General features: G+C 47.8%; 8 protein-coding genes across 8 annotated transcripts; 4 read left to right on the top strand and 4 right to left on the bottom strand.

Annotated features, from left to right (window-relative positions):
- Positions 1-1,804: 1,804 nt before the first annotated feature.
- Triagg1_5936 (uncharacterized protein) lies at positions 1,805-3,608 on the top strand (the record flags this gene model as incomplete). The annotated part of the gene is made up of 2 exons (XM_062900504.1): positions 1,805-2,630; positions 2,692-3,608. The coding sequence occupies 2 exons, from the start codon at positions 1,805-1,807 to the stop codon at positions 3,606-3,608; spliced, it is 1,743 nt and encodes a 580-aa protein (XP_062755137.1).
- A 1,672-nt stretch (positions 3,609-5,280) lies between these two features.
- On the top strand, positions 5,281-5,808 carry Triagg1_5935 (uncharacterized protein; the record flags this gene model as incomplete). Its single annotated transcript, XM_062900503.1, has 1 exon — positions 5,281-5,808. One exon carries the CDS (start codon positions 5,281-5,283, stop codon positions 5,806-5,808), a length of 528 nt encoding a protein of 175 aa, XP_062755136.1.
- Positions 5,809-8,136: 2,328 nt separating this feature from the next.
- Triagg1_5934 (uncharacterized protein) lies at positions 8,137-10,983 on the top strand (the record flags this gene model as incomplete). Its single annotated transcript, XM_062900502.1, has 1 exon — positions 8,137-10,983. The coding sequence occupies one exon, from the start codon at positions 8,137-8,139 to the stop codon at positions 10,981-10,983; it is 2,847 nt and encodes a 948-aa protein (XP_062755135.1).
- Positions 10,984-12,770: 1,787 nt separating this feature from the next.
- Positions 12,771-14,068, top strand: Triagg1_5933 (CAZyme family GH71; the record flags this gene model as incomplete). The annotated part of the gene is made up of 2 exons (XM_062900501.1): positions 12,771-13,326; positions 13,404-14,068. The coding sequence occupies 2 exons, from the start codon at positions 12,771-12,773 to the stop codon at positions 14,066-14,068; spliced, it is 1,221 nt and encodes a 406-aa protein (XP_062755134.1).
- Positions 14,069-14,554: 486 nt separating this feature from the next.
- Triagg1_5932 (uncharacterized protein) lies at positions 14,555-17,916 on the bottom strand (the record flags this gene model as incomplete). The annotated part of the gene is made up of 4 exons (XM_062900500.1): positions 14,555-15,570; positions 15,670-16,425; positions 16,502-17,539; positions 17,601-17,916. The coding sequence occupies 4 exons, from the start codon at positions 17,914-17,916 to the stop codon at positions 14,555-14,557; spliced, it is 3,126 nt and encodes a 1,041-aa protein (XP_062755133.1).
- Positions 17,917-19,359: 1,443 nt separating this feature from the next.
- On the bottom strand, positions 19,360-21,889 carry Triagg1_5931 (uncharacterized protein; the record flags this gene model as incomplete). Its single annotated transcript, XM_062900499.1, has 3 exons — positions 19,360-20,729; positions 20,781-20,867; positions 20,935-21,889. 3 exons carry the CDS (start codon positions 21,887-21,889, stop codon positions 19,360-19,362), a joined length of 2,412 nt encoding a protein of 803 aa, XP_062755132.1.
- Positions 21,890-23,130: 1,241 nt separating this feature from the next.
- On the bottom strand, positions 23,131-24,852 carry Triagg1_5930 (uncharacterized protein; the record flags this gene model as incomplete). The annotated part of the gene is made up of 1 exon (XM_062900498.1): positions 23,131-24,852. One exon carries the CDS (start codon positions 24,850-24,852, stop codon positions 23,131-23,133), a length of 1,722 nt encoding a protein of 573 aa, XP_062755131.1.
- Positions 24,853-25,494: 642 nt separating this feature from the next.
- Positions 25,495-25,887, bottom strand: Triagg1_5929 (uncharacterized protein; the record flags this gene model as incomplete). The annotated part of the gene is made up of 1 exon (XM_062900497.1): positions 25,495-25,887. One exon carries the CDS (start codon positions 25,885-25,887, stop codon positions 25,495-25,497), a length of 393 nt encoding a protein of 130 aa, XP_062755130.1.
- Positions 25,888-26,357: the final 470 nt, after the last annotated feature.

The raw sequence follows: 26,357 nt of genomic DNA, 5'->3' as shown, positions 1-26,357 counted from the left end.
GGTGTCGTCAGTGGAGACGTATAGTATATGTAAAGCATTAAGATAATATTCAGCATGAAATCGGCGAGATGGCCGAGTTGGTTATGGCGTCAGGTTAAGGCTACCTTAACAGCAATTCCTGGTGGAGCAATCCGCGTGGGTTCGAGTCCCACTCTCGTCAGCTTTCATTTTTTGCCTCTGTTACATATTTATTTTTGGTTGGACTCTGTAGCCAATTCTCATATGATGAAGCTGTCATTTCTACCGGATATGATTTTTTTCATTATTTTATCTCCGGCATACTCACGATGCAGATGACCTGTACAGTTCTGCAACTCTATGAGTGCTTCTTTTCGAGGTCATCGGCTATTTCCAAATCGGAGACTGATCTGTCAGCCGAAAACTAAATTGGCATAGATCATAGAGCAGACAGAGATTCAGAGGGTGTGTTCATCTCGAATAAAACCCCCGTGAGAAATAAAAAAGTTCCCAGAGTATATAAAACCGACTATATTACTAGTGAATGATGTGCATGCTATACGTGGACCTTTTTGTTTTCTTTTTATCTTCTGTAGGGTAGCGAGGAAATGATTTTGAGTGCGAGTATTGAGGATTCAAAGTCGCCATCAAGTCGCTGGTTTAATACTTCTCAAGCTTTAAAAACATCCTTCGGAATTGCAGTCAAGAAATGGAGACACATTATCAATGTTCATGATGGCAATCTGCGTGGCCTCTTGTGGCTTATCAAAATCTGTTGATTGTGGGCGTTTGCCGTGCTCACGGCTTTAGCCAATGTCTCACCGATTTACGAGCAAAGAGTCACCATTTGCTCCTGATAGGCTGCCGCTGTGTCTGTGCTCTTTACAGTTTATAAGAGGCCTACTCACTAGCTTAATTAATTACAAAGATACATCAGGAGGTTGGTGTTGGCAGCTTTTGTAATTGTATTCCGTTGACTCGCGTCTGCACAGCCAAGTCAGCAAAGAACAAGTTCCAAGTGTTTGACAAAAGACCAGACCGAAAGAAGCAAGTAATAGGCGGGATGGCTCAAGGGGTTGCACCGTAGGGCCAATCTCCACTATATTGGTCGATAAGATGATTCTTCGGCTGTCACTCTGTGCTCCGTTTGATCGTCATAAGCATTTGGTCGTCGTGAGCGCTGGGCTTGATAGCCGCAACGCCAAAGTCCATGGTTGGATATCGCAAAGACACCGCGTAATTCAATTGAACGTTACCCCTGTCAGCGCCATTTCTGACTCGTCGTGGCATCTTACCTGAAAGATTTGTCACTGCTCAGGAACAAAGAGGCCCCAAAGTCTGCGTTATCAGAGTAAGTAGCCGAATGAGAATGGTCAAGTCGGCTTCTAACTGCACAACCCACACATGACTAAAGAGCTGCTAATACTGATGAGTGACATCGGCTCCGTCCTCGGCTCGCTTTTACGTCTTTCTCCGGGCCTTGTCACCCTTGTCGAAATCAAGTCGGCCATTGACGTCAGCCACAGCCCCTAACAATCGGCAGACTTAGCCGTGGTGTGGATCGGAAATAGCGACGGCAGATATCGAAGGCGACTAGGATCATGTTTTTCTTCGCCCGTTGTTGCTGACCTTGAGATTGTAGATTTAGCGGTCGACGATTAGCGGTCGATTAATGTGGAAATTCTTTCCCGGCTTTCGGCTGTCTCTTGAACCAGAGATTTTCGTATCGGTAGTTATATAAATGGATGTTCCCGCTCCCACGATGATGGATCCGGGATTGAAGATGCGCTAGCGATGCTTGAGTTCGTTTTTCGATCAACGAACCTCACGTGCTACAATCCTCAATATGGCAGGCAAAGAAGACCAGGTCCTTGGACATTCACAGTCCCAGACCAGTGATACAGCCGCCTTTGACGAAAGTCCAAATGAAGAGAGCGGAACCAGCATTCATAGTCTAGATGACAGAGAAAAGGAAGACGACCTTGATGGTCACCGACCCGCTCTCCAAGAGATCCGGACCAATACATCCCAGGCCAGCAAGATCCGAACTCGCCCTGAATCTGCAAGGGCCACGGCCTTAGATCGTACCCTGTCCCGGCGAGATACAGTATTGTCGCGTATTCGTTCGCGACCCAATATTCAGTTTACACATCCCCTTGCGCATATCCCGACAACAGAGGACGAGATTGTCGACTTCGACGGCCCCGACGACCCCTACCACCCTCTCAACTGGCCCACGCACAAAAAGGTGCTCACCACGGCGCTCTATGGCCTTGTTACCATGACGGCGACTTGGGCTTCATCGGCATACTCTGCTGGTACGCAACAGGTGGCCAAAGAATTCCACGTTGGAACGCAGGTTGCAACGCTGGGAACCACATTGTTCCTCTTCGGCTTCGGTGTTGGTCCCTTACTATGGGCACCGCTGAGTGAGGTCTATGGCCGCCGTATTGCAGTCATGGCTCCCATGTTTGTTGCCATCTGCTTCAGCTTCGCAACTGCTACGGCTAAAGACCTTCAAACCATCATGTTGACTCGTTTCTGGGGAGCCTTCTTCTCATCCGCACCCGTTACGAACACGGGCGGTGTCCTGGGTGATCTGTTTTCTCCAGCATACAGAGGCATTGCCATGGCTGGCTACGCAATGGCTGTCGTCGGTGGCCCTTCTTTGGGTAAGCAAGATCAGTAATCGCCACACGTTGAAAATTTCACCAACACTAACACTTAATCTAGGTCCTATTGTCTCTGCTGCTGTGACAGAGCAGTCATTCTTGGGCTGGCGCTGGACCGAATATCTTACAGGAATGCTCCAGGCCGTTTTCCTCCTGCTTGCGGTCATCTTCATCGACGAAAGCTACCCCCCGAAACTTCTCGTATACAAGGCGCGTCGGCTGCGCCATGAGAGCGGAAACTGGGCTTTGCACGCCAAATTCGAGGAATGGGACGTCAATGTCAAGGACCTGTGCAAGAAGTTCTTGGTCCGCCCGGTGCAGTTGCTCCTTACGCCCATTTGCTTCCTCGTCGCCCTCTATGCCAGTTTCTGCTACGGCATCTTGTACATGCAGCTAGGCGGCATTCCCATCATCTTCCGTGAAATTCGTGGATGGGGCCCTCTGGTCGCTACGCTGCCTTTCACTTGCATCTTCCTTGGAGCCATCTTTGGATGTGGTGCTAATGTGTACAACCAACTCTTGTATAACAAGGCATATCATGCCGCTGGCAACCGAGCAGTTCCCGAAAAGCGTTTACCGCCCATGATGGTTGGCTCCGTCCTCTTTAGTGGCGGACAGTTTTTGTTGGGCTGGACTGGTCCACAACCTCACATCCATTGGATCGTGCCTTGTATCGGTCTCGTCATGTTGGGAACAGGTTTCTTCACCATCTTCCAAGCTGCACTCAACTACCTGGTGGACACATTCCAGGCTTACGCCGCATCAGCTGTAGCGGCAAATACTTTCCTTCGATCATGTTTTGCTGGTGCTTTCCCGCTGGTTGTAGGACCTTTGTTCCACAACATTGGCGTCGGACCAGGCTCCAGTATTACTGGTGGATTTGCTGCGTTGCTGATCCCTGTACCGTTTTTCTTTTACAAGTATGGAAAACGGATTCGAGCCAGTTCCAAATGGTCAAAGGCATCTGTTTACGACTAAAGAGTTATGAGTTACGACGTTTTGATACGACATGCATCGCAATGCTGCGCTTTGGCTTAGATTGAATGGCAGAAGATTCGCCTGGCCTTTTTTTCTTTTTCCTTTATTTTCTTTAATGCTAAAAGGGGAGATGAGAGGAGTGATTTTTACCTTTTCTTTGTTCGGCATAGACTTAGAAGCCTAGATTTGGCGTATTTCTTTTACTATATAGCGATAATGAAACTCATGATACCCCGATGACTTACTAGGCCGACAGCCAAGTGCCATCGTGATGGCTTTAGATAAATCAATTGGAAGTTAGGCGAGGCCCTTCATGATTAAATCAAAATAGTCAATGGTGAAATAGAATCTGGTGCGTTGGAGTGTTATATGCAAATACTTCATCTTGAAGCTGATAACTGAGGATTCGCTGGTTGCTCGATTTAAAGCTCACCTTTCTCAGTGCCGCCAGGTGGTGACCGGAAGAAAACACCATAGTCTTTTGATCATGGGATCTAAATATACTTATAAGTGTATCATATTTATAGACTTACTTATTATAATGTTTTTTGCTAAGCCTATCCCTAAATATATCAATCCCTATATTTTCCAGTCCTAAGATCTATCTATTAGAATAGCAAAATCTCCTAAACCGCCTATATTAGAAAATAGACCTATTATATATCTATAAGTTATTTTATAATTAGCTAAAAGTATCGCCTATTTATAAACTTTCTAATTACTTAATAATACCTCGGAGTCCGTATCCCCTTCCCTATTGTCTAACTCTATTACACTATCCTCTAGATTTTCCTCAGCGGCGCTATTAAGTTTCTCCTTAATAGCAGTCTTAGGCTTATTCTCGTTAGCAAATTTAGCATCTTTATCCTCTACTAGATCCTTACTATCTAAGCTATTATTATTAATAATCCCAGTGGGCTTATACTCTTGCCTCTTCTTTATACTATTACTAAAATGCTTAATCTGCCCTATGTTTAACTCTGTTATCTTAGCTTTGTGAAAGTGCTTTTTAAATCATATTTCTAACGTCACTTAAGAGTTTGGTTATCCAGTTTAAGCCATTTTTTAAGCCATTTTAGCTCTTAGCTAGCCAGTTCAAGCAGAGCAATAGCGATATAATTATTATTCTTAGTCCAGTAGACTTCCTTCTTGGTAATTAAGACAAGCTTAGCCAAGAGCGAGCTTAATGGCCAAATACATTTCAGATACCTGTACCGTAAAAGCATTGATCTTCATCAAATCCAGTGAATAACCGTACGAGAACGCGGTAGTCTTGCCTCAGTGTCAAATTGTCCAACCGCATTTTGCCGAGTGTGTCACGAAACTGCGACTCAAAGGAAGAGTGAGAGAATCAAGGTTGAAGGTAGCACGGTCATCATCACGGACCACGCAGATAGGGTTACCCAAAGGACTGTATTTATCTCCGACCTTCCTAGAAACAAAGTCCTTTGTGACTGGCTTCTGACAGTGTGATCTAAGAAGCGAGCCTGGTCTATGCAGATACCGGAGGATTTTTTGCTCTTGTTGACTCTCACTATCACCACACCCTCTACCAGAAAACACCCCGCCTCGTAGGTGTATACCCAATATTCCACCACCACTAACCGTCAGATACGCGTATCCAACATACACCCTTTTGGTTTATGCTCACCAAGTCCCAACGAGTCCTCAAATGTATCGCGATATTCAACGTAACCACCCTTTTATCTCAAGCCTCCAATGCATCGCCAAATTGATTGAAATCCGCAGTCCACTCGGGCCCGGGACTATAAAGGAACTTCTCCCTCCTCGATCAAACTCTCCTTCCTTGACCCAGACACCATCGACAATTCCCACTTGGATCCAAGTGAAAAGCGGGTTTCCTCCCAAGATGGCGCCCTCCGCGGGAAAACCATCCAAGCCCAAGAATGCCTCCACCAGAAAACCCGCCAAGGCCAAGGCCAAGAAGACCAATGGCGACCAGGCAGATGATACAGAGAACGCAGAGAACACCACCATTGATGCCGACTTTACGCCCATCCTACGATGCGAAGGGGTTGCTGAATGGCGTTCAAGCGACGTCGCAAACAAGTTTGGTGTTGGAGAGACCGCTATCCTTACTCCGGACGATGACCAGGCCGCGATCAAGCGAAACAAGAAAACTTGGGACAATACCGGACATGGTGACGGAGTCCATGTATTGCTCAAGTGGAACATGTAAAAAAACAATCCAGCCCCTGATTGCTATTGATGAAAAAGTATATCAATTGGCCTTAGGATCTTCCTATCTAGTGGCGACTATGGCCTCCTACTTATACGTAGCTAGTGGACTGACCTCCTGCCTACGTGGGTACCGGTACAACTACTAGGTCGTTGCCCCTTATTTCAACAGTTATTATACGTAAGCAATTTTTGCATATGCTCGACTCCCACTGTTGGTATGGTGTCCTTTGTAGCGCGCCGTTGTAGTTATTGTCTCTGGCTGTTGGTTATAGCATCTTTATCTTATAGTTTACGTAGGGTTATGAGAACTTTATTAGGGTTTTTTCCGAAAATCTTTTTTATATTTAAGTATAGTATTTATATATTCCGCTAGTTATATATAATAAGGATGCCCTTTTTATAAGCGCTAAAATTTAGTAACCCTTCTTACGCGTTATAAGAGAATAGGCTGCCCTAGTTAGGCGAGAAATTACCTAAAGTATTAGAAGGGCTAGTAATAAAAGTTCGCGAGGTATAGTTGCGTATATGCTCTTAGACACAAAAACAGATTAACTAGTTAAAGTTTAACTCTTCTGTAATAATAATTATTAGTAATAAGTCTATACTAGGAAAGGAGACTGAACTATTGGGTAGAATAAGGCGAGAGTGTAAGGTCCGGTGTAAGGACACTATCTATAAAACCACAGATATAACGTTCTGACCACTCTGTTTGACGCCCGGCGTGGCCCAGAAGCGTTGGGCGAATTTGCCAGATTTTCACCCTAGTACGCTTCTAAAACTCCTCCATTTGTACCTAACATGGAAGACGCATAGGCAAAGCTGCTTACATGAATGCTTGAGCACACTGTCGATTCCACCAGTGTCTCATCAGTTGCCTCTTATCATAAGTGGCATAGCATCATATCACATCAATTGAAGGAAGAGATGTGATTCCTTCCCAGGGTTCGCGCTCTTCTTCTCCGTACCCCTGTAATTCTTTGAGGCTCTTACAAGTGGGCCGGCCATCGTAACATTGAAGACCCCGCACGTTGATACTATCAAGCAGGCATCAGGATCTCAACAAGGGGAACATGGAACAAGCATTGATGCAGGACTCAAGATGTTGTGCCAATGAAACCGTGCTTGCATGACACAAGATCATGTTGACTTTTCACCGTGGATTTGCATGTGAGCATCTAACAGCGATTGGCTTCTCAAGTGCCGCGGAGATCCAGTCTAGGCACGCGTGTGGGGATGGTGTGGCTGTGTGTCTAAGCCTTCAACATGATTTGTTGACAAGGCACACCAACATCACGATGGGAACCGCCCAAAGAGCCTCACGCACGGACGCTGAAGCCTAATTGCTAATGCTGGGATAGGGGGAGGGATCCCGTCAAGCTCGTTCCTGGAGTCTCGCGCGATTGATCCGGCACAGTACGGTGAGTTGTTAGCGTTCGTTATGGTGTGTGTGTTGGTTGCCTTAAGCTGCTTATGGAGTACCGACATGAGATCGAGCCATCACAAGTGCATGACGATGTAGGGTTTACCAGTCCCATCAACTGGGTTTGGATGGGAGTTTATCTCTGCAATTGAAACGTGGATTTTATAGCTCGGGTTGTATACTCTAAGTAGCTGGGACAGTATTATTAGACGATCTCTCTTCTTCAAAACCTCTCTAGATGCTCCATGTCCGTGAGAAAGAGAGAGATACTTGGGGAATGTTTCAAGCACGTTTAAGGGAACATCAATCTCAATTCCTTGCTCAGAGCTCTTGTGGGGGTAGAGATGGATACTGGATCGGCAAGAACTGGCGGACACCCGAGACCACCCTCACGAACCTGCTCAATCATAGCTATGCAAGCTCCCATTATAGCCAGGGTTGAATAATCCTTGTCTTGTGTCCTACGGTGTGAAGTAACAGCTTATCAAGCTGTTAACTCAGAGAACGAGTCGTTTTTCATCTGCTGAAAACAGACCTAAAATATTAGTCGATGGTTGCCTGGCAATCGTTGTAAGACTCATGCAGGTCTATTGGCTGCGGATCCTCGTCCATGCTCACGGTGGCTGCCTCGCATCTGCCTAGCGAGCTGCGGCGTGAGTCACTGTCTCGATCAATGCAAAGAGGCTCTTAATTTGCATTTTGATGAGCAGTCCAAGAATATTGTAGTCCAAGCTGGAAATATTAATATACCATCATTCCTCTGGAGAAGCCAATTCTTTTGCAGAACAAGCCTCATCACAACAACTCACTCAACATCATACCCAACAGGCTTCACTTACACCTTCTCTTTGTTAATTCTCATTTTCACTGAATTTTCCCCTTCGAGCCAATTAAACACATTACAAAATGGCTCGCACAAAGCAGACCACCAGGAAGACACTTCCTCGCCGTGGCGGCCGCTTTGGCGGTAATGGCAACGGCAATGGCAACGGAACTGGTGGTGGCCGTTCAGTACGCCCCTACGGCCCTCATGATCTTGATTTGATTGCTATGCAAGAAGAGGCAGAGCGCCGGGACAGAATCCTCGCAGATCGTCGCCGTGTTGCTGCCAAGTGGCGCCCCAAGATCCCCGAGGTCCGCAGAGTTAACTTCGAAAATTTTAAAAATCGCTTCCAGGCCGAGGACGAGCCCGACTATGCCGTCGAAGTCCTTGTGGCTGGCCCCGGACTTCAGGGTCAGATTCGACGTGAGCGCGCGATGCGCCGCAGCGAAGAGACGGCTCGAGTTCGCAAGAGCTGGTACAGCCTCTACGACACTCATCTTGACCGCAAGAAGAAGATTGACCCTCTCGACAAGGTCAAGCGTGATAGGAGGAATGAACTTCTCTCGTCCGACACTGAGATTCAGCGGATTCGTGTGCAGTCACAGCCCATCCTGGGCCATCTGACCTCATTCCTCAACGATACAGAATCCAGATCAACTCCTCGCACCTTCATGCGGCCCTTCAAGGCCCTCGTATACTTTCAACCCAAGATGCGAGAGATTCTTGCCACACTGGAGGAGAAGTGGGCCGACTATGAAGAGCTCGAGGAGCAGCACTCTGATGCTGCCGATACAGCTGGCAGCGACGAGCCCGAGGTTATCGTCGAGGTCATTAACAAAGACGACACTGATACGGAAGCCAAGACCGACGGCGAGGATGGTGAGGATGAGGACAAGGATGACACTGAGTCGCTTGCTTCCGTAGACTCCAACGTCGATGAAGACTTTGACGGTGTTATGGACAGCCCCGAAGCTCTGAGGGACATGCGCGCCTACGTCAAGTTCATTGACGAGGAAATCATGCCCCTCTATGCTCGCTTCGAGGGCAGCACCGCCGAGAAGGTCAAGTTTGATGACTTGTGGTCGCTCTTCCGTGTCGGTGACCTCATCCACATGCCGGCTGCTGTCGAAGCCGGCGGTCGATACCATGAAGTTTGGCGAATCTACAAGATCCAGGCCCCTCAGCCCGAGACTTCTTATCCCAAGAACGGCTGGGGCTTCTTCGACGAGTTCGATGATATCGACGACCAGACCAAGTTCAAGATCTCTGCTTATTACATTGACCACGACGGCACGACTTTTGGTGCTGTCAAGAACAAGTTCGAGATCGAAGCCTTCGCTGGTGAGCGTTCTATTGAGTCGCTGCCGTGCTACCCCATGCGCTACCAGCCTGGGCATGAGGAGCTCATCGAGGGCCTGAAGGACCAGGGCCGTAGGTTCTTGCATCTCTTGGAAGACCGCCATCAGCAGTATAACGCCTGGACGCTTACCAGGAACCCTCCTTCTCACCGGACTGAGCCGGAGCAGGAGATTCTGGATAACGAGTACTACGAGAAGATGCGCCACCCAGAGTTTGTGGAGAGTGATGTGATTGTTGACTTGACCGAGGCCTACCAGAAGATGCCTAACTGGCGACCTGATTTCCATCAGCTGGCTGTTAGCAAGGCTACGCGTTGCGAGATCGCGGAGGATGAGATGCCGATCCAGAAATGGTTCGATGGTGGGCGCCAGAACAGGTCATATGTGCAGAAGGAGATCATCCAGAAGGCTGATGGTGTCGAGAGCCGCCAGCGCCGCGACAATCTCACTGTTGATACATTCCTGCGCAATCGTCTGAGGGGATCTCGCAACTTCGAGGCAAACGCCCAGGCTCTGAAGCTGCGCGATGAAGACTTGGTGCTGCTCCCTAAGCGTATGTTTGCTTATGCTCTGCGTGAACGTCGCTTTATGCCTGTGGACTTGAACCTCCTCAAGCCTATTCGACGCGAGGCCGGTGTGTTTGAGAACCTGCGAATTCACAGCGACTACAAGGATGTGGTCCGCAGTCTTGTCATGTCTCATTTCCGAAAGAAGCAGCTTGAGAGACGATATGTCGACGCCTCAACGGAGGGACCTGGACAGGATCTGATCGCGGGCAAAGGTCGTGGTCTTGTAGTCCTCTTGCACGGTGTGCCTGGTGTGGGTAAGACTGCAACAGCTGAGGCTGTAGCCATGGAGAACAAGAAGCCGCTGTTCGTCATTACCTGCGGTGATCTCGGTCTGTCACCTCATGAAGTTGAGTCACGTCTGAAGAACGTCTTCCGTCTTGCGCACTTGTGGGACTGCGTGCTCCTGCTGGATGAGGCCGACGTTTTCCTGTCGCAGCGATCCAAGCTGGATATGACGCGAAACGCTCTCGTGTCCGTATTCCTCCGTGTGTTGGAGTACTACAACGGTCTCCTCTTCCTGACAACCAACCGTGTGGGAACCATCGACGAGGCCTTCAAGTCTCGTATCCACCTGTCTCTGTACTACCCGCCTCTCGACAAGACTCAGACAACTGAGATCTTCCGCCTCAACATTGCCAAGCTCAAGGTGATGGAGTCTGAGCGACAGAAGATGACGGGCGAGCCGCCACTTGCTATCAAGGACGATGAAATTCTCGAGTTTGCCAACAAGCATTACGAGGATCTGGCGCGCTCTACGGGCTGCTGGAACGGTCGACAGATCAGGAACGCCTTCCAGATCGCATCGAGCTTGGCACTGCACAACTATGCCAAGGATGCAGATGCCGCTCGTGCAAAGGGCAAGCTGCCGCCCGCCGCGCCGGTATTGGATAGGGTTCTGTTTGACAAGGTGCAGATGTCGACACAGAGCTTTGACAAGCACATGAAGAAGGAAGAGGGCAAGTATGATGACGATCTGCCTCTGAAGGGCACCTTTCAGGAGTAAACGGCTATTATGAAGGCACAGATGAATGTTATGGGCTACGCACTTACGCACTCTTTTAAATTATATATGAACTAGTCAGATATCTAGGCGCAATGGCATAAGAATTTCGTTACAACATGAGGCAGATGGATGGTGCATTTTTGATACATTGAACTTTGAACTTTGAAGCTCGCCGAGATTTTCAAGGAAATCTAGGCAGCAATATTCGTTTACCGCATGCAATAGTAGGCCCAGTTCGCTTAAGACAGTCCCATCCATTTCTGTCGCTAGATCAGTGTGCTTGGTTGGGCGTTAACAGGGCCGGTTCTGCATAAACGCATCCTTTGGGGAGGCATGTTGTTACATCGTAGTGTAGCTTGCAGCGGTACTACTTCAAAGCGTATGCTTCTCCATACATTAACGAGAACATGTAAAGTCTGGTTTCTCGCCTCAATGTTATACCGGAGCTCGCATAAACAACGATTAACCCTATATATCACACAGAATACGGAAAACAATAAGAAATAGTAAGAGCAGAAGCCAAAATAAGGCACAACTCCGTGTTCACCCGGAACTAGAATCACGGGACATTTATTAGCATCGAACACGGGCCGATTCCCGTGTGGAGATATGAGAATGCGGGGTGAAGCCGGCCAGGGTTCTTCTGCACATTTTGATCGAATGGTTTCCAATACCGACTGATACCAAGACTTTGTCACCAGGCTAAGAATATGCAAATGCGATGTTTTCGGCAGCTGCTTTGTCGTTGTTGTGGTCGCTATGGCAAATTGAGGTTAACTCATAAAGCGGACCTCGCCCTTTTTGCCAGTGATATTTGCCGAGACACGAAATTTCAGCTTTCAGCAAGCGAGAAGGAGTCGAAGATATCTATATATACGCCTTGAATATCTGCGTGGATAGTATGAATGTAACCCACAACATCTGGTGACTCTTGTAAACTTCATACTGTAGATTCCTTGGAGTCCCTGGCGCCTGCCGCATATTAGCAACCATGAGGGCATCCGCTCCCCTCGTTGTTGTCGGAGTTCTTTCGTCCCCGGTCCTGTCGGTCGCCTTCTCGCCTCTTCAACTCCGGGCTGTCGCCGGCCAAGGCTGGTCCTTGCAATCGGGGTCGTGCCCTTCCGATACCCAGTCGTGCGGAAACGGGTCTTGCTGTCCTTCGACGTCACATTGTCAATCGACTGGGAATGGCGAAGTGGAGGCTTGCTGTCCTACAAGTGAGTAGTATGCATAAGAGTTTACAATAGTGAACTGATAATGGATCTCTATGAGCAGCAAGCAATTGTAGAGGCAGCGTCGAAGGTGCCCCCAGTTGCGCGAGTTCAGCCTGGTCCTTATGGACAGGAAGTTTCGGCAACGGATTCTGTTGCGAAGTCGGTCTGACCGGAGCATTTGTCAATGGAGGATCTGTAGCCGGCATTTGTGGGACTACGGTCCCGTCTGGATACTCTACGGCTTCATTGGTAAGAGGGTTGAATCCTGTGACGGTTTCATCATATTAATATTACTATGACATGATATAGGTCAGCAGAGGAACAGGCAGTCCTGTCACATCGGCTTCTTCAACAAAATCCACTACCTCAGTCTCTCAGACAACAAAATCTAGCTCCTCAGTTGCTCAGACAACAACTGGATCTACTTCTACAAAGTCAACTGTATCAAGTGGACCGACAGGAAGTATAGTACCGAGAGCGGTGTAAGTGAAGATGCTCGTTCAATAGACCATTTAAAGGCAATTTCTCAATGCTAATACCGCGGTTCCCGTATCCCACAGATTCGCACACTACATGGTTGGAAGCATGACTCAAGCAGAAGCGGTTCAAGATGTCAAAGATGCAAAGGCAGTAGGCTTCGATGCTTTTGCGCTAAATACACACGACATCACGTCTTCTTGGGCACTGAATGCGTTGGGATATCTATTTGACGCGGCAGATCAGAACGGCTTCAAGCTGTTTATCTCGTTTGACATGAGCTGGCGTGCTATTACACCCTCGCAGATTCCGTCTTTTCTGCGCAGCTATATTTCTCGTCCGTCGTATTACACCATCTCTGGTCGACCGTTTGTCAGCACTTATGATGGTGGCTATATCTCGAATTCCGACTGGACGTCAGGATTTCAACAGCCTCTTGTCTCCCAGGGCATCACCCCCTACTTCGTTCCCAATTTTGGTGACTGGAGCGGGTGGCCGAACAACTTCTTTTCGAATTATCCCGTCGTTGACGGCGCCTTTAGTTGGGAGTCGGCATGGCCCGCTCCAGGTACCACTATCTCTAACGTTTCTAGCAGCGATGACCAGAATCTCCTCCAACAGGCACAAGCTGCGAAAAAAATATTCATGATGCGTGAGAGACCCCTGCTGTTCTTATGTTAACCGCTCTTCCTCTTCAGTACAACCGCTAATTTGCTGCCTGTTCTATAGCCGTGTCTAGTTTCCAGTTCAAGTATCTTGGCTCAGGCCAAGACTGGTATCGCATTGGTGAAGTCAACCTACCGCAGCGGTTTGAGCAGGTACTATCACTGAAACCGGATCTCGTGGAACTAATCACATGGAACGACGCAGGAGAAGGCCATTATATCGGTAACTTCTTCCAGGAACAGATTGCAGGCTCAACTATTGGTGACTATGCCAATGGCTTCGACCACACTGGATGGCAGCAACTTGTGACACCTTTTATTAAGGCATACAAATCTGGAGCAGCAACCAGTGGAAGTCAAATTTTGCCTCCTGGATCGACGCCAGTCGGTTCACTGTGGTATCGCACGTTGCTTAAGAGCGCCAGCTGTTCACCGTCGATTCAGAACTATCAGCAGGGCCAAGACACGATTAACTATGCCGTCTTATTGCCATCGAATGGGTACACGATCAAAGTGTATAGCAATAACAAACAAATTGGTAGTTTTGCTGGCGCTTCGGGCCTTAACTATGGTGCTGTTCCTGGGTTGACTGTTGGGAGTGGACAATACATACAGGTTGTGAATAGTGCTGGCTCTGTGGTTGCCTCAGCCACGGGCACAAAGCAAGTATCGGCTCAGAGCTCCAACGCTACTTGCAATTGGAACTACGAGGTAGTTGGCCTCTCTTAAAGTCTCAGTGCGAAGAAGTGAGCTCTTTACATATAATACAAAGAATGATGAAAATATTACGCTGGACTTTTCTATTTCTCATGACTGGTACGATACTCGATCTGTGGGTAACAAGAGTTGGTGAAGTTTCATGCATGCTTATGGTGAATGTAGCCGTTACTGCGTCGGCAGATCTATACCATGCAACCAGGGATGAGAATGTCCCGGAACTCCAATTACGTATGATCGCGGGAGGCTCAGTATTAGAGATCTGCTGGTAAATATGGCGGGACTAAAAACGTATTTTTCCTGAAACATCAGGTCACGCTTTATTTGCTCTTGACAATAGAATGATAGCTATGACCTGCAACTTCTGTACATGGATGATATAAGCAGATAGCTGAATGAATGAATTGCTGTGGGAGAATACGACGAATTTCGAGAACTATCGAGTGTTGTAGTACACAAGTAAATGGGCTATACCTCAGCCCGAGCCAATAGATAACATCATGAGGAATAAGATTGTATCTGCTCGTCAGTCACATAATGACTTCCACCCTTGCACCTGTAGCCGCTTCCATCTCTAACCCAGTCATAACCCGCCTCGCATTGACCTATCAACTTCAGAGCTTCTTGTAAAGATTTGACTTTGTCCTGCTGCTCATCGTAAGCCACATGCGCTGTCTTTTCCACGTCTACTGAAACCTTCATGTCTGTGGCTGCGTGTACAGCTTGTGTATTAACCGTGGCTTCAACTTTGGCCTCTAGCTTGTCCTCTGACATGTGGTGGAAACTGTTCGCCATGTGAGCAGAGTCCGCTTGGCGGAAGAGTCCCATTAAATTGTTAAGGTCGCTCATTTGCATGGCTGTCTTCTTGTCGAACATTTTCTGGAAGTAATAATTTGCCCTCTCGATTGAGAGACAGGGCCCTATGCTGCCTTGTCCTTGAGGGATCCAATTTGTCAGAGCATCCATGACCATCCACTGTGACAATGATTTCACGTCGCTGGCGTTCTTCCAATGAGTTGAGTTTGACAGTATTCCGAACTGATTTGTGAAAATTTGCTGGACCTCTTGATTGGAGGAGAAACAGTCGTTGATTCCATTTTCACTTAGTATTCTCATTAGGAAAGCCATGCATTCTTGGGCCGTGAGCTCTTGAAAGAGTATTTCCTTAAAAAAGGAGCTATCGAGCCCGTGTGCTTTTGCCATGAGCGACTCGATCTCCTCAGAAGGGCCCGCTAGAATGATGACGATTTTCCCGCTGTGCTTCTGAAGAAGACGGACGAACTCATTAATCGCTTCGGTACCGTATCCGCCCTGGTTAAGTTGATGGGCATGGTCGATAAATAGTACCCCTCCCAGGCCCTTTTCAAATTGTGCTCTGGTCTTGGGAGCTGTATGACCGACGTGCTCGCCAATAAAGTCTGACGCAGAGCACTCGACGAATGTCTTGGTGGCAATGAGCCCTAGGTCGTATAATAAAGCGCCCATATATCGAGCAACTGTTGTCTTTCCAGTACCTACGGTCATGTATAGATTAGCATCTCTTCTTCTCGTCTATCTATGAGCTGCTGAAACAACTTATGGCTTGTGAAAATGAGTGTAGCTGTGTAACGTACCTGACGGTCCCTTAAAGACGAATGAGGTTGGGACAAGAGAAGCACCACCAACCCCTCGTAGTTTAGTAATATTGAGTAGTCGCTGGTATTCTTCCAATTGACTGATGATGGAATTCGATACCTGATTTTGTAGGGCGGCCCGGCAATTAGTTGCCGCATATCTGGCTCGGCCGTAGTCTGGATCAAAATCCTCTGGAGCTAGGATCATATCATGGCCATAAGTAGACCCATTTGTCTTCGAATGCTTTTGTAAGTGGTTTTCCATTGCTGAAGACAGAATAATATCCACTTCTCTTCCATTGCTAAAGCCTTGGCGCATTCGGGATCGATTCAAGACGTCTATCGCGGTCGCTAATCCTTCTTTCGTTGCCTGTAAGTTTCGAGACACTAATTTCTTATTCAATATATCCCAAAGTTGCGTTGTGGTAAAGTCTTCGAACCGAAATGGTTTGTCTGCGGCAAATCTCCCGGGGAGTCCTGGGTTGGCGTTGCGAAACATCTCCTTTAGCCTATCTTCATATCCGAGAAGAATCACACAGCGATCTTCTCCGGGTACACTTTGCACTTCAGCAACCAGTGTATCAAGCACAGAGGCTCTGTATGTATCACCGCGCTTAGACGCCTCTCCTGGATCTAACATATAGGCCTCGTCAATGATGAGGACTTTGCCGACCGTTGCAGCCAGGATAGACTTGGTGTTTGCTTCTGATTTCCCGACAGCCTCTCCGATAAAATCTGCAGGATTCTTGGTAACCACTGTCAAAGTACGTTAGTCATACCCGAGAATCATGAAATAATAAAGCAAAGTAGCAGAGACGATACGTATACCTACCCTCGCCATTACTAAGTAAGCCCAAGTCAACCAATATCTGGCCGTACAATTTGGCAACACTTGTTTTGCCTGTACCTGGTGATCCGACAAAGATCCTATTCAATGAAAAGATCAATGGTGCTTGTTCGGCCATTTCTCGTTGGTAATTCATCACAAGCGCCTCGAACATGTTATTAATCGACTTTTTGACTTCCTCCAGTCCAGTAAGCTGTTGAAGTTTAGCCCAAGCTGCGCTTGTAAGTCTCACGTCGGCAGGATTTGGCCCCAGTATGTCTTCTCTCGTAAATGTGAAAACCTGACTCTGCGTTAAACCCTTATACTTGGATAGTCGCTTAGCTTGTCGCTCCCATATTTTGAGTAAGACGTTATCCACAGCACGAGCGTTGCCAAATCCTTTCTTCCCTCGGCCGCGGGCTAGTCGACGGATAGCTATCCTCATGAACTTTCCATACAGTCCATCTTCAGCATTCATCTTATTGTTGTATTTTTTCTGAATCCGATTGGCGAGAATGTGTAGCAATTCTTGGTCGTTAAAATCCTCAAATTGCAGGGTATGTGGTATTCGACTCTGTAGTCCTGGATTGTGTCCGAAAAAAGATTCCAGCTCCTCTTTATATCCCGCGAATATGACAACTAGATTGCCAATATTGTTCTCAATCTCTGTGAGGATGATATCGAGAACTTGACGCCCGGAACTTGGTACATGTGGAGCTGTGAGTTGGTATGCCTCATCCACAAACAAAACACCTCCATCCGATAGACAGCCAGGCTCCAGCGAAGAGCTGGCGCGTTTGAACGACGCTGGATCATCGTCTTCGTCTTCGTCTTCGTTATCGGGGTGGCTGTCGCGGTACGCTTGCATCTGTTGAGCTCTCAACCTCTGAACCATGTTGTTACCAGATAGCTCAAACAGTTCTTTGACCCCATTCGGTCCCATACACACGAGTTGTGCTCCAGAGGTCTCTTTATATGTTCGCGATTTGACGATGCGCATGCATCGCAGGAATTTCGCATATAGTCGAGCAACAGTGGTTTTCCCTTCGATAGTAGCGTCAACACCCTTTTCAGCTAGAAGCTGGAATAATAAGCAGAGACTTACCCGTTCCTGGATTTCCCTGGAAAACAGCATGCCAACGCTCTGCTCCGGGATTTGTTTGCTGGAGGTGGCATATGCGAATGCAGCTCTCGATATTGTCAAACTGTTCTTTGACTTCTTTCAGCCCTACCAACCCCCTCACCTCGGAGAGTATCTTCTCCTTTGGGCTTTCGCGCTTTCGGCGATTTGATCGAGTCATTGAATCGTCGCTATCGTTTTGCTGCTGCTGGTCATCTGAGAGGGGTGTTACCGGAGACGTTCCGTTGGAGGTGTCTTCTGAATTAGATGAGATTGAAGGTGGTTGACGCGGGGGAAGCATTGAAAGTACACGTATCAAGGGCTATGCGAGCGAATACCAGGACAGTGCCAAAGTCTGTAAAGTTTGGGCTGGCAGCCTATGTACATAAATGCCTCGGTGAGTAGGAAGAAAGTGTCAGCTACCTCACAAACTGCCTTCTGTGAGCGATGCTATGGCTTGCATGTGGCATACGAACAATCACAAAGGACATTCAAGGCATCTACGAGATTTATCGAATCGAGGGGCAGTACCGTGTTACAAAACATATGTCCGTTGATGTGCACATCCATTTTACCTAATTACTACCATTTGGCAGCCCTCAGTCCCTTTGGGCAGAAATACCCAAGTCTGCAAACAAACTGACTCGTGTGGCTGAAAGTCTCGGTGACGGAACGCAAGCCAATCGAACAAAGAACAAATCCTTTGTCGAATACGAGTCATCTTGGAGTAAATTGTCTTGGATAGAGCCCCACGAGGCAGCATTGAACCATTCAAGTACCGCCAGCTCTACGTGTAACGATGCACTGCAAGGCTGCCTGCTCTAGCTCTCACCGGCATGAAAGCGATTGACTGCCTATCGTGTGCCACGACCCCTCATTTGGCTTTTCAGCAGACGGAGAAATGTAAAATATCATTTGATACTCGTATATATGACAAAAGCCTAATGCTAATAGTCGAGATAACGATGGCCGAGATATTTTGGGCTCATTTTTCGCCCACATAAAAAGTTAATAGGAGGCCGCCCACGCGCTCGTTATTGGAACTTTATATTTCAGTGGAGATATGGCTGCTTGAGCTACGGCCGAATACCATTATATTCTCTCTGCAGGTAGATACGATCGGAGAATCCACCACCTTTATATACATGCTAGTTATATATCGGCTACTTGTACCTTGATTACACCACTCGTGCTTCATGGCATTGCATTCTCAGCTACGAGACACCGCATGGGCCAAGTATGGCTAAACAAGTAGGCAAATGTCTCCATAGGCTTCACTATCTAAGGCAAAACTCAAGCCATCTCTCAGTATACATCTTCATATTGAGCTCTGGCTCGTAAATTGAATGATTGCAAGTAAGTAAAGTAGTAGTTTAGCGCCAACCCCTTCCATCCTTACCTTCAACGTTACTTTTGGGCTTGACGCTTTAGCCTCATAAGGATCAAATCGATGCTTAACAAGAGCCTCACACCATGCCTATCGCAGTAATTGGACCTTGACTTTTGACGCCACTGTGTTGTATGTATTCACCTCTAGGGCCGCTGTCTAAGACCCATCTCAACGACTAGGTACACAATATTGATCTCAATATAATTATATGTTCAGCGATGTATGATCTTGTTATAGCTGGGAGAATATAGTCCGCATGAAGTAGTGAATTCTACCTTATTAGTTACAAAGCTTGCTTTTAAAACGACATCAGTCCAACTATATCCATTTTCCGAAAACAACTGAAATACATCTTCACGGCAATAAAATATCAATAACGTCCTGCCGGCGATTTTCCACAGCCCACTCCAAAATATTCTGACCGCGAGTATTAAGCGACTCAACATCCGCCTTCTTATCGAGGAGTACCTGGATAACGTCGCGTTTCCCAAGCTGTACTGCACACCAAAGCGGAGTAAGCCCATCACCGTTAGTCTTCTCAATATCAGCGCCTTGCTCCAAGAGTCTTTTCACAGCGGCAGCATCTCCTTTCTGAATCTTCGAGAATAATCCTCCGTTGAGAATCTCATTCCATCGATTGTGGTCTATACTTGAATGGTTCGTGCTAGGATATCCTCGGCCTGGATTGAGGTTGGCACTGTCCTGTTGTTGGGTTATATCATTAATAGTAGGCAACTCTGAGTACCTCGTCTGTCTCTGAGGTCCCGCGAATTGATGACCGTTGGTGCTTAAATCCGGAGCATATCCTGGTGCGTTCATTCGAGCATTGTATTCCTGCTGTCGGGTACCCTCGTAATACCCACCTCGTGCCGAACTGTCTTGAGACCTTGGAGGCAGCGGTGGTGCATTTGGGTAGTAGTTCGTTTGCAATGCCATGTAATTGACATCGTATGCATTGCGCCCATACTTCGGATACTGTGTTGATTGGTAGGCTGAATGCTGGTTGAAGCGTGGATCACTAGGGTATGTTTGACTCCGAATAAAACCTGGATTATCAGACTCGCCTTGGGAACGATAAGAGGAGGGAGGCGCATTTCCGTGCTCGTATGCGGTCCAAGGTTGTGATGGAATGTAGCTACCTCTTCTTGAACCATGGCTGCGATGATCTTGCAGGTACACATTGTCTCCGCTGGGAGTCCATGTTTGGCTTCGAGGTGGTTGTGCTGGAGTACAGGTTCCGTTCCTTGAACCAATCCCGTGAGTATCTTGCACATACCCGTTATTCGCGCCGGAAGTCCAAACGTTATTTTGTGGTGACATAGGCGGTGTTTGTGGGAAAATGTTCCAGCCAGGGCCTTGCGGCACAACATTTGGTGGCACATTCTTTTGTGGCGGGCTTATATCTCCTTGCGGCGCCTTCAGCTTGCTTAGACTCGTGATCAAAGCATCTATCGCGCTTTCAACTTGTCCTCCCTGGACTATCTTTGCTAGCAATGCCGGAGTTTCTTGGAGCAATGATTCTAGACATGTTGGCGTAGGTACACTCCTGTCCGGGCTGGTTTCTCTTGACTTCGAACCAGAGTTAGCCTCTGTAGATGTGGAATCTACATCTGTATTTGTCGATGAAACGTTTGTATCTGATGACGGAGTTGTTCCAAGTGATGGAGTCTTTTGGACCTCGTCTTGTCCAGTATCTTCAGGCTCATTGGCAGGCGAACTTGTGCCTATGACATCGTTAGTTGGAGTGAGAGATGCCCAGTACGGTATTGGCATACCTGGTACAGAGAGGGTGTTTTGCTTGCTACCCCACCATCCTGTTACCAAAGACTTTGCGCCGGTAATAACACTTGGAGTGATTGATACTAGTAGAAGAGGTTAGTTACACTCATAATCTAGGTAGCCAAAGATTTCTCTCAAAATATAACATACCTTGGACTCGCTGAAGCTTATCTACCTCACTCGCTGGCACAACCGCTAGGAATGCCTTTGCACATGATGCTGCAACGGCTGCGGCATAATCTTGCCAATTATCATTCTTATGGGAATCGGCGTAGTCACAGATCCCTCGGATGACAATGCAAGGAAAGTCATTCATTAAGCCCGCAGCTTCCATCTCAACACAAAAGACATTCTTGTCAAACATCCGATGCAGCTTATCTCGAAGAATTGCATCCTTGATCACTTGGTTGCCTGACGCAATTAGACCGCAATGGATCACCATGTCATCTTCTCTCATCTTTCTCTGCACCAACATCTTCTCATCGCATCGACTGCAGTCTTCTCCTTCCACATGGGCATATTTGGAGTCGAACAAGACATCCTTGAGAGAGTCCGACTTCAGAAAACTTCTTGGGACGGTGGGCATACTCTTCAAACCATTCAGGTAGCTGAGCATCTTCGCCCTTGATGTAATCTGATCAGCCTCAAATTTTCCCAAAGCCGTGAGTAAAGCAGTTGGTGGAGGAGCCAGTGACCCAGTTCTCTTGAATTGGCCGCCATGTTCTGCTTTACCCATATCCCACTGGACGACACCCGGCTCCGTACCACTTGGGCAGCTAATGACCACATCGCCGAGCCGAGTCTTCTCTGGAATGCCTCCACCAATTCCAACCATTAGGCCGACCCTAATGTTTGGGAAAGTAGATATCATTCGGGTTGCGACTGTTGCTGAGCTGTTATTGCCATGCCGTCCCTTGGGTAGGCCAGCGATAACAACTTTGTGCTTCCCGATGCTTCCGAGAGTGTATGCATTCTGATCGTTTGATGGGTTAACGAGGTCTTCATGTCTCTCGTCCAACATGAAGATTGCAGCTGCTTGCTCATTCGGTAATGCGCAAACCCACCCGATGGTGTAATCTTCATGGGTGTATTGTAATTGGGCCATAGTGGTTGGGTTTGGCGGAATGAAAATTGTGCCCTTGGGATGTATTGAAACTCGAGAAGGAACCTACGCCTCTATAAATATTATGGATGCAAAGGCCATGTGGACCAAATTTCTACGCTCAGCATGTCTTTGAGTCTCCATCTCGATTCCGCTCTCAAGATAATATTAGGTACAACTTGGACCGAGCCGTAGACTGCAGGAAATAGATGGAGTTGACAGCAGTGTTGTTGATCCCGAGAATGTGGGAAGTAGTCACACTACCCTTGAGCCGCAGTACAAGCCTCTAGCTTTTGCACAATGTCTCATGCGAACCTTATGCCCGATAACCCAATTTTTGAACGACATTGGAATTGCTCGTCACGCAGGGGGGCTTGACATGAATACGTGGACCAAGAAAAAGTTCTCCCGACAGTCAGCCGCAATGTGTCCCACGGAGATGTCGAGGGCCGCCCCATATCGGGCCCAGAGATGGATGACGTATTACAACAGTGTGCATGAGCCTGTAAATGTCCATCCAATCGTTTTAGAATGACACGATTGAATGCATCATATCGGTGTTGCGCTGGACATCTTGGAACGTCAAGCTTCCGTGTGTGTCGAATCGAGCCGCATCGATGACCGAGGACGAGACTCTAGATCTCCATAATGGGCGTACATGCATACAGAAATGGCCCAATGAAAATGTACTAATGTCACATGGGCTCTTTGAAAGCCTATCAAATATAGACCCTGGAAGTACTACTGCGAGGCTGCCAAAGACAGATGACGAAAGCCTGCGGGTACAATTTGAAGATAGATCCTCCAGTAAGCATGTCGCTGGAGACTACCTCTTTATTTCTCTCCAAGCATTAACATTCTACATATGATTCAGCTGGCATCAGATCAAATACGATCGGATGTAATGCTCAATTGGGACTCTATCACCCCGGGTGTAATCCTAAAGCCAATGGTGCCCAGAGGCACCTAAAACCATCAAATGCCGTTTTAATAAAAAGAGCGCACGCATTTAACCTTTCAAGCAGCCAGGAACGCTAGCTCCAGGTTCGTATAACCGCCGGTAGCCAGCCGTTCTCTCTATTGATTCGGCAGCAGCTCATTTAGGAGTTCAGCTTGTGCGAAAGGACATATGCGTACTTGTAAATCGAAATTGTATAAGGCACCCCCTGTATAATTTCTTCATTATGTTATTATATCAATTCTATTCTCCACCATCTTCCCATGTTCTGTTCTTTCACCCGTCGTCATACTCTTTCCCTTGCATCTGGAACTAAAGTCTGACGCCCATCCCCTGCATTATCCTCCTCTGAAAGCCCATACTCTGTTGAGTGACTCCTCCGAAGCTCAACATGCTTCTCAATAAAGGTGACAAAAAAGCCTAGGACTGAGATAGCCGTGACAATCCACCACACGACTCTCAAAGCTTTCACATAGACGACGATAACCTGGCTTCGGGTAGGGTCTGGTAATTCGGCTATACCGCCATTTTGTACAGCAGCATATGCGTATGCGCCTCCGTCTACAAGCAAGTTGCGTATTTCCTGGTTACTTATGGAAGCGGCATGTGCGTTTATTTGGCCATTGAAAGCTATTGATGCCATAGTAGCTCCCCAGACCAGGCCAAATGAACGCACGAATGAATATGTGCCTGTAGCAACAGCCACGTCTGACTCGGAGAGCGCTGCTAATGTGGAAGGTAGCGTGGCCGTGAAGATGATTCCAGTGCCACCTGAAGCAAGGACTTGGTAGCCAATCCACGCTGCTCGGCTGGAAGATTCATCTAATGTCAAGAATAATCCGACACCGATGGCGCTGAGGGCAAAGCCTAGCCAATGTAGAGGTATGTAAAAGCCAGTCTTGGACATGAAAGCTCCAGCCATTCCACCAAAAGGCATGATGGCCAGAGCAAAAGCTAGGAAATATACTCCTGACATTAGTGGCGTGGCTCCCTTGACTCCCTGAAAGTAGATGGGCAAGAAATAGTTGATAGCTTGGAGTATGACTGCTCCTAGAAAAATGATAATGAATCCCCCAGATGATGTGCGGTGTTTAAACAGTCGAGGCGGCATGCTTGGTTCTCGGCAAACTGGCGAGGCCTGGTGTACATGGAATGTGATCCAACCAAGAACCCCGAGAATAAGAGGCACGATGATCTTCCAAGATCTCCAAGGATACCCATGAGTGCCGCCCATGATCAGACCGAAGAATATGCTGACCATGGATGGCACAAAGATGATGTTGCCAAGGAAGTCGACTCGAGAAAGGGCATGGCGCCACGACGGGCTGCGCGTATACTTGACGTTGAGGATAAGGACAATGGCAAGCAATCCTATGGCCGCAGCCGGTAGATTTAGCCAAAATATCCATCTCCAATTCTTCAGCGCCAAAGCACCACCGATGATGGGCCCAATAGTCGTTCCGATAGCTGCTGTCGAGAGGATGGCGCTCAGGTAGGGGCCACGGTGACGAGGGGGGACCATGTCGCATACAATTATATCCGAAAGCACATACAATCCACCCGAACCAAGGCCTTGTATGGTTCGAGCTGCAATGAGCATCCCGGGATTTTGAGCGCCACCGGCAAGCCCACTACCAAGGCCAAAAAGAGCAATGGCGACAATCATGGGATTTCGGCGGCCAAAGATGTCCGAGATCTGGCCAAAGAGCGGCTGCGGAACTGTAGACGTGAAGAGGAACGAGTTGACGACCCAAACATAATCTTGGCTGCCGCCAATGTCGCGTGTGATTGTTGGCAGCGAAGTGGTGACGATGGTGGCATCAATGGCAGAGATGAATGATAGTAAACAAAGAACAATAAAGACACACCACAGTCTCCATGAGTGCTGGAATTTCCCCGGCTCATCAACTCGAACATCCTCGTTATCCTTTTCTGGAGACTGGGGTTGAACTTGTTGAGATTGTGCATCTGTATCTGACGATATTGCGGCCAGTTCTATGGCGCCCATTGTGACGGCATGTAGAAGACACTCTGTGATCTGAGGCCGGATAATACAACACAGACGGATCACTGCCTACCAGATGATAGCCAGTAGCTCACCCGATGCTGACCTTTTGTATGAGTTAATAATAATTATGGCATGAATAGTTACAGTTCAGAACGCGGTCGGCTTTTCGCTCAAACTCCCGAAACCTGTGCTCTCCTGACTCGCCCAAGTGTGCGCGTTGGCCACAGTTTGTTGCACCCTTATTATATGTGATAGACAACATGTTAGTAATAAGGCCTTGTATTCTTCCAAGCAATCTATTCTGCACAATTTACGACTTTCCACGCGGTCCATGGACTACGTGGGCAGGCGGTTTAATGAAACGAAACGTCTAATCCCTTTCATTATCAGAGACATTCCAACAAGCTCAGCCATACGTGCTAGTCCACATGGATGCCGATCTCTCATCCATGTCTCAAATCACGCAGTCAGTCTCCATCCATCATGGCATGTCGGGGAGATGAGCGGGCTAGTCGTGTGACGGCGCCCTTTTTATTCAACTAGCCCCCAATTCCATCCAGTAGTTCCTCCGTAGACTACGCCAATCGTCAGATAGACTTTGGACAGGGGCATCGGGAGCTTCACAGATACCCGTTTGCCACTTTAGAAGCCCGTCTCCGTCAGCCCAATCAATCCCCATCCCGCGATCACCATTCCCGAGACACAACGAAACACAGCCTTGCCTGGCATTCCTTCCTTCCAGCACACGTAACCATCCACGATGCCCAGATAGGCACCCATAACAGCCATGACAGTATCCACAGCCGCAAGTTTCTGCTGTTGGTAGAAGATAAACATGAGCATGCCGAGAGCGGTGGTGCGTGCTGAGCAAAGCACCATGACGGGCTGTGCAGCAGGGGCGTCGGCAATGCTCTCGGGCAGACCAAACTCGAGCATGGCGTTTTTCGGCGACCAGAAAGGCCAGAGGCCACCAAACGTCGTGGCAGATGCGACCAAGAGCGGCATAATGTGCCGTAACTCAAAGTGCTCGAACATTATATCGGTGTGATATTGTCGATCTGAATGGATGAAGGGAATATTGTCCTACCCACGACGCTAAGAGGGTAGAAATCAGTGGATGGAAGAGAGAAGAGGAGGATTGTGGCTGGAGAAAAAGCGTCAATACTTTAAAAAGCGACTGAAGCCTGCGTTGTCTCACAAAGGGCGGGCTGACATGTGCAGTCAGTACACACGCAAACGGCATTTGTGTTGTTGGCCCGTCGAGGTAGGATCATCGCATCCTATGGGCACTTGGCACATGTTTCACTCGAGCCAACCATTTTGTGTCACTTACTCCGCCCTTTGGTATGCGGCACCGAAAGAACCATGTGATCAATGCATCAGCGTTTTACAAATGCGACGTCTATAAAATTTGATTGGACTCTATTCTAGTCTGTTACAACACTCGAAACAATTGCAAATACTACCATCTAGCCGTCAATTCCCGTTCCGACATGTATTCTTCA

The sequence above is a fragment of the Trichoderma aggressivum genome, assembly GCF_033847375.1.
Source record: "Trichoderma aggressivum f. europaeum strain CBS 100526 chromosome Unknown scaffold_022, whole genome shotgun sequence".
Taxonomy (NCBI): Eukaryota; Fungi; Ascomycota; class Sordariomycetes; order Hypocreales; family Hypocreaceae; genus Trichoderma; species Trichoderma aggressivum.
The sequence above is the reverse complement of the archived record's forward strand: the minus strand, read 5'-3'. Positions and strand labels throughout refer to the sequence as shown.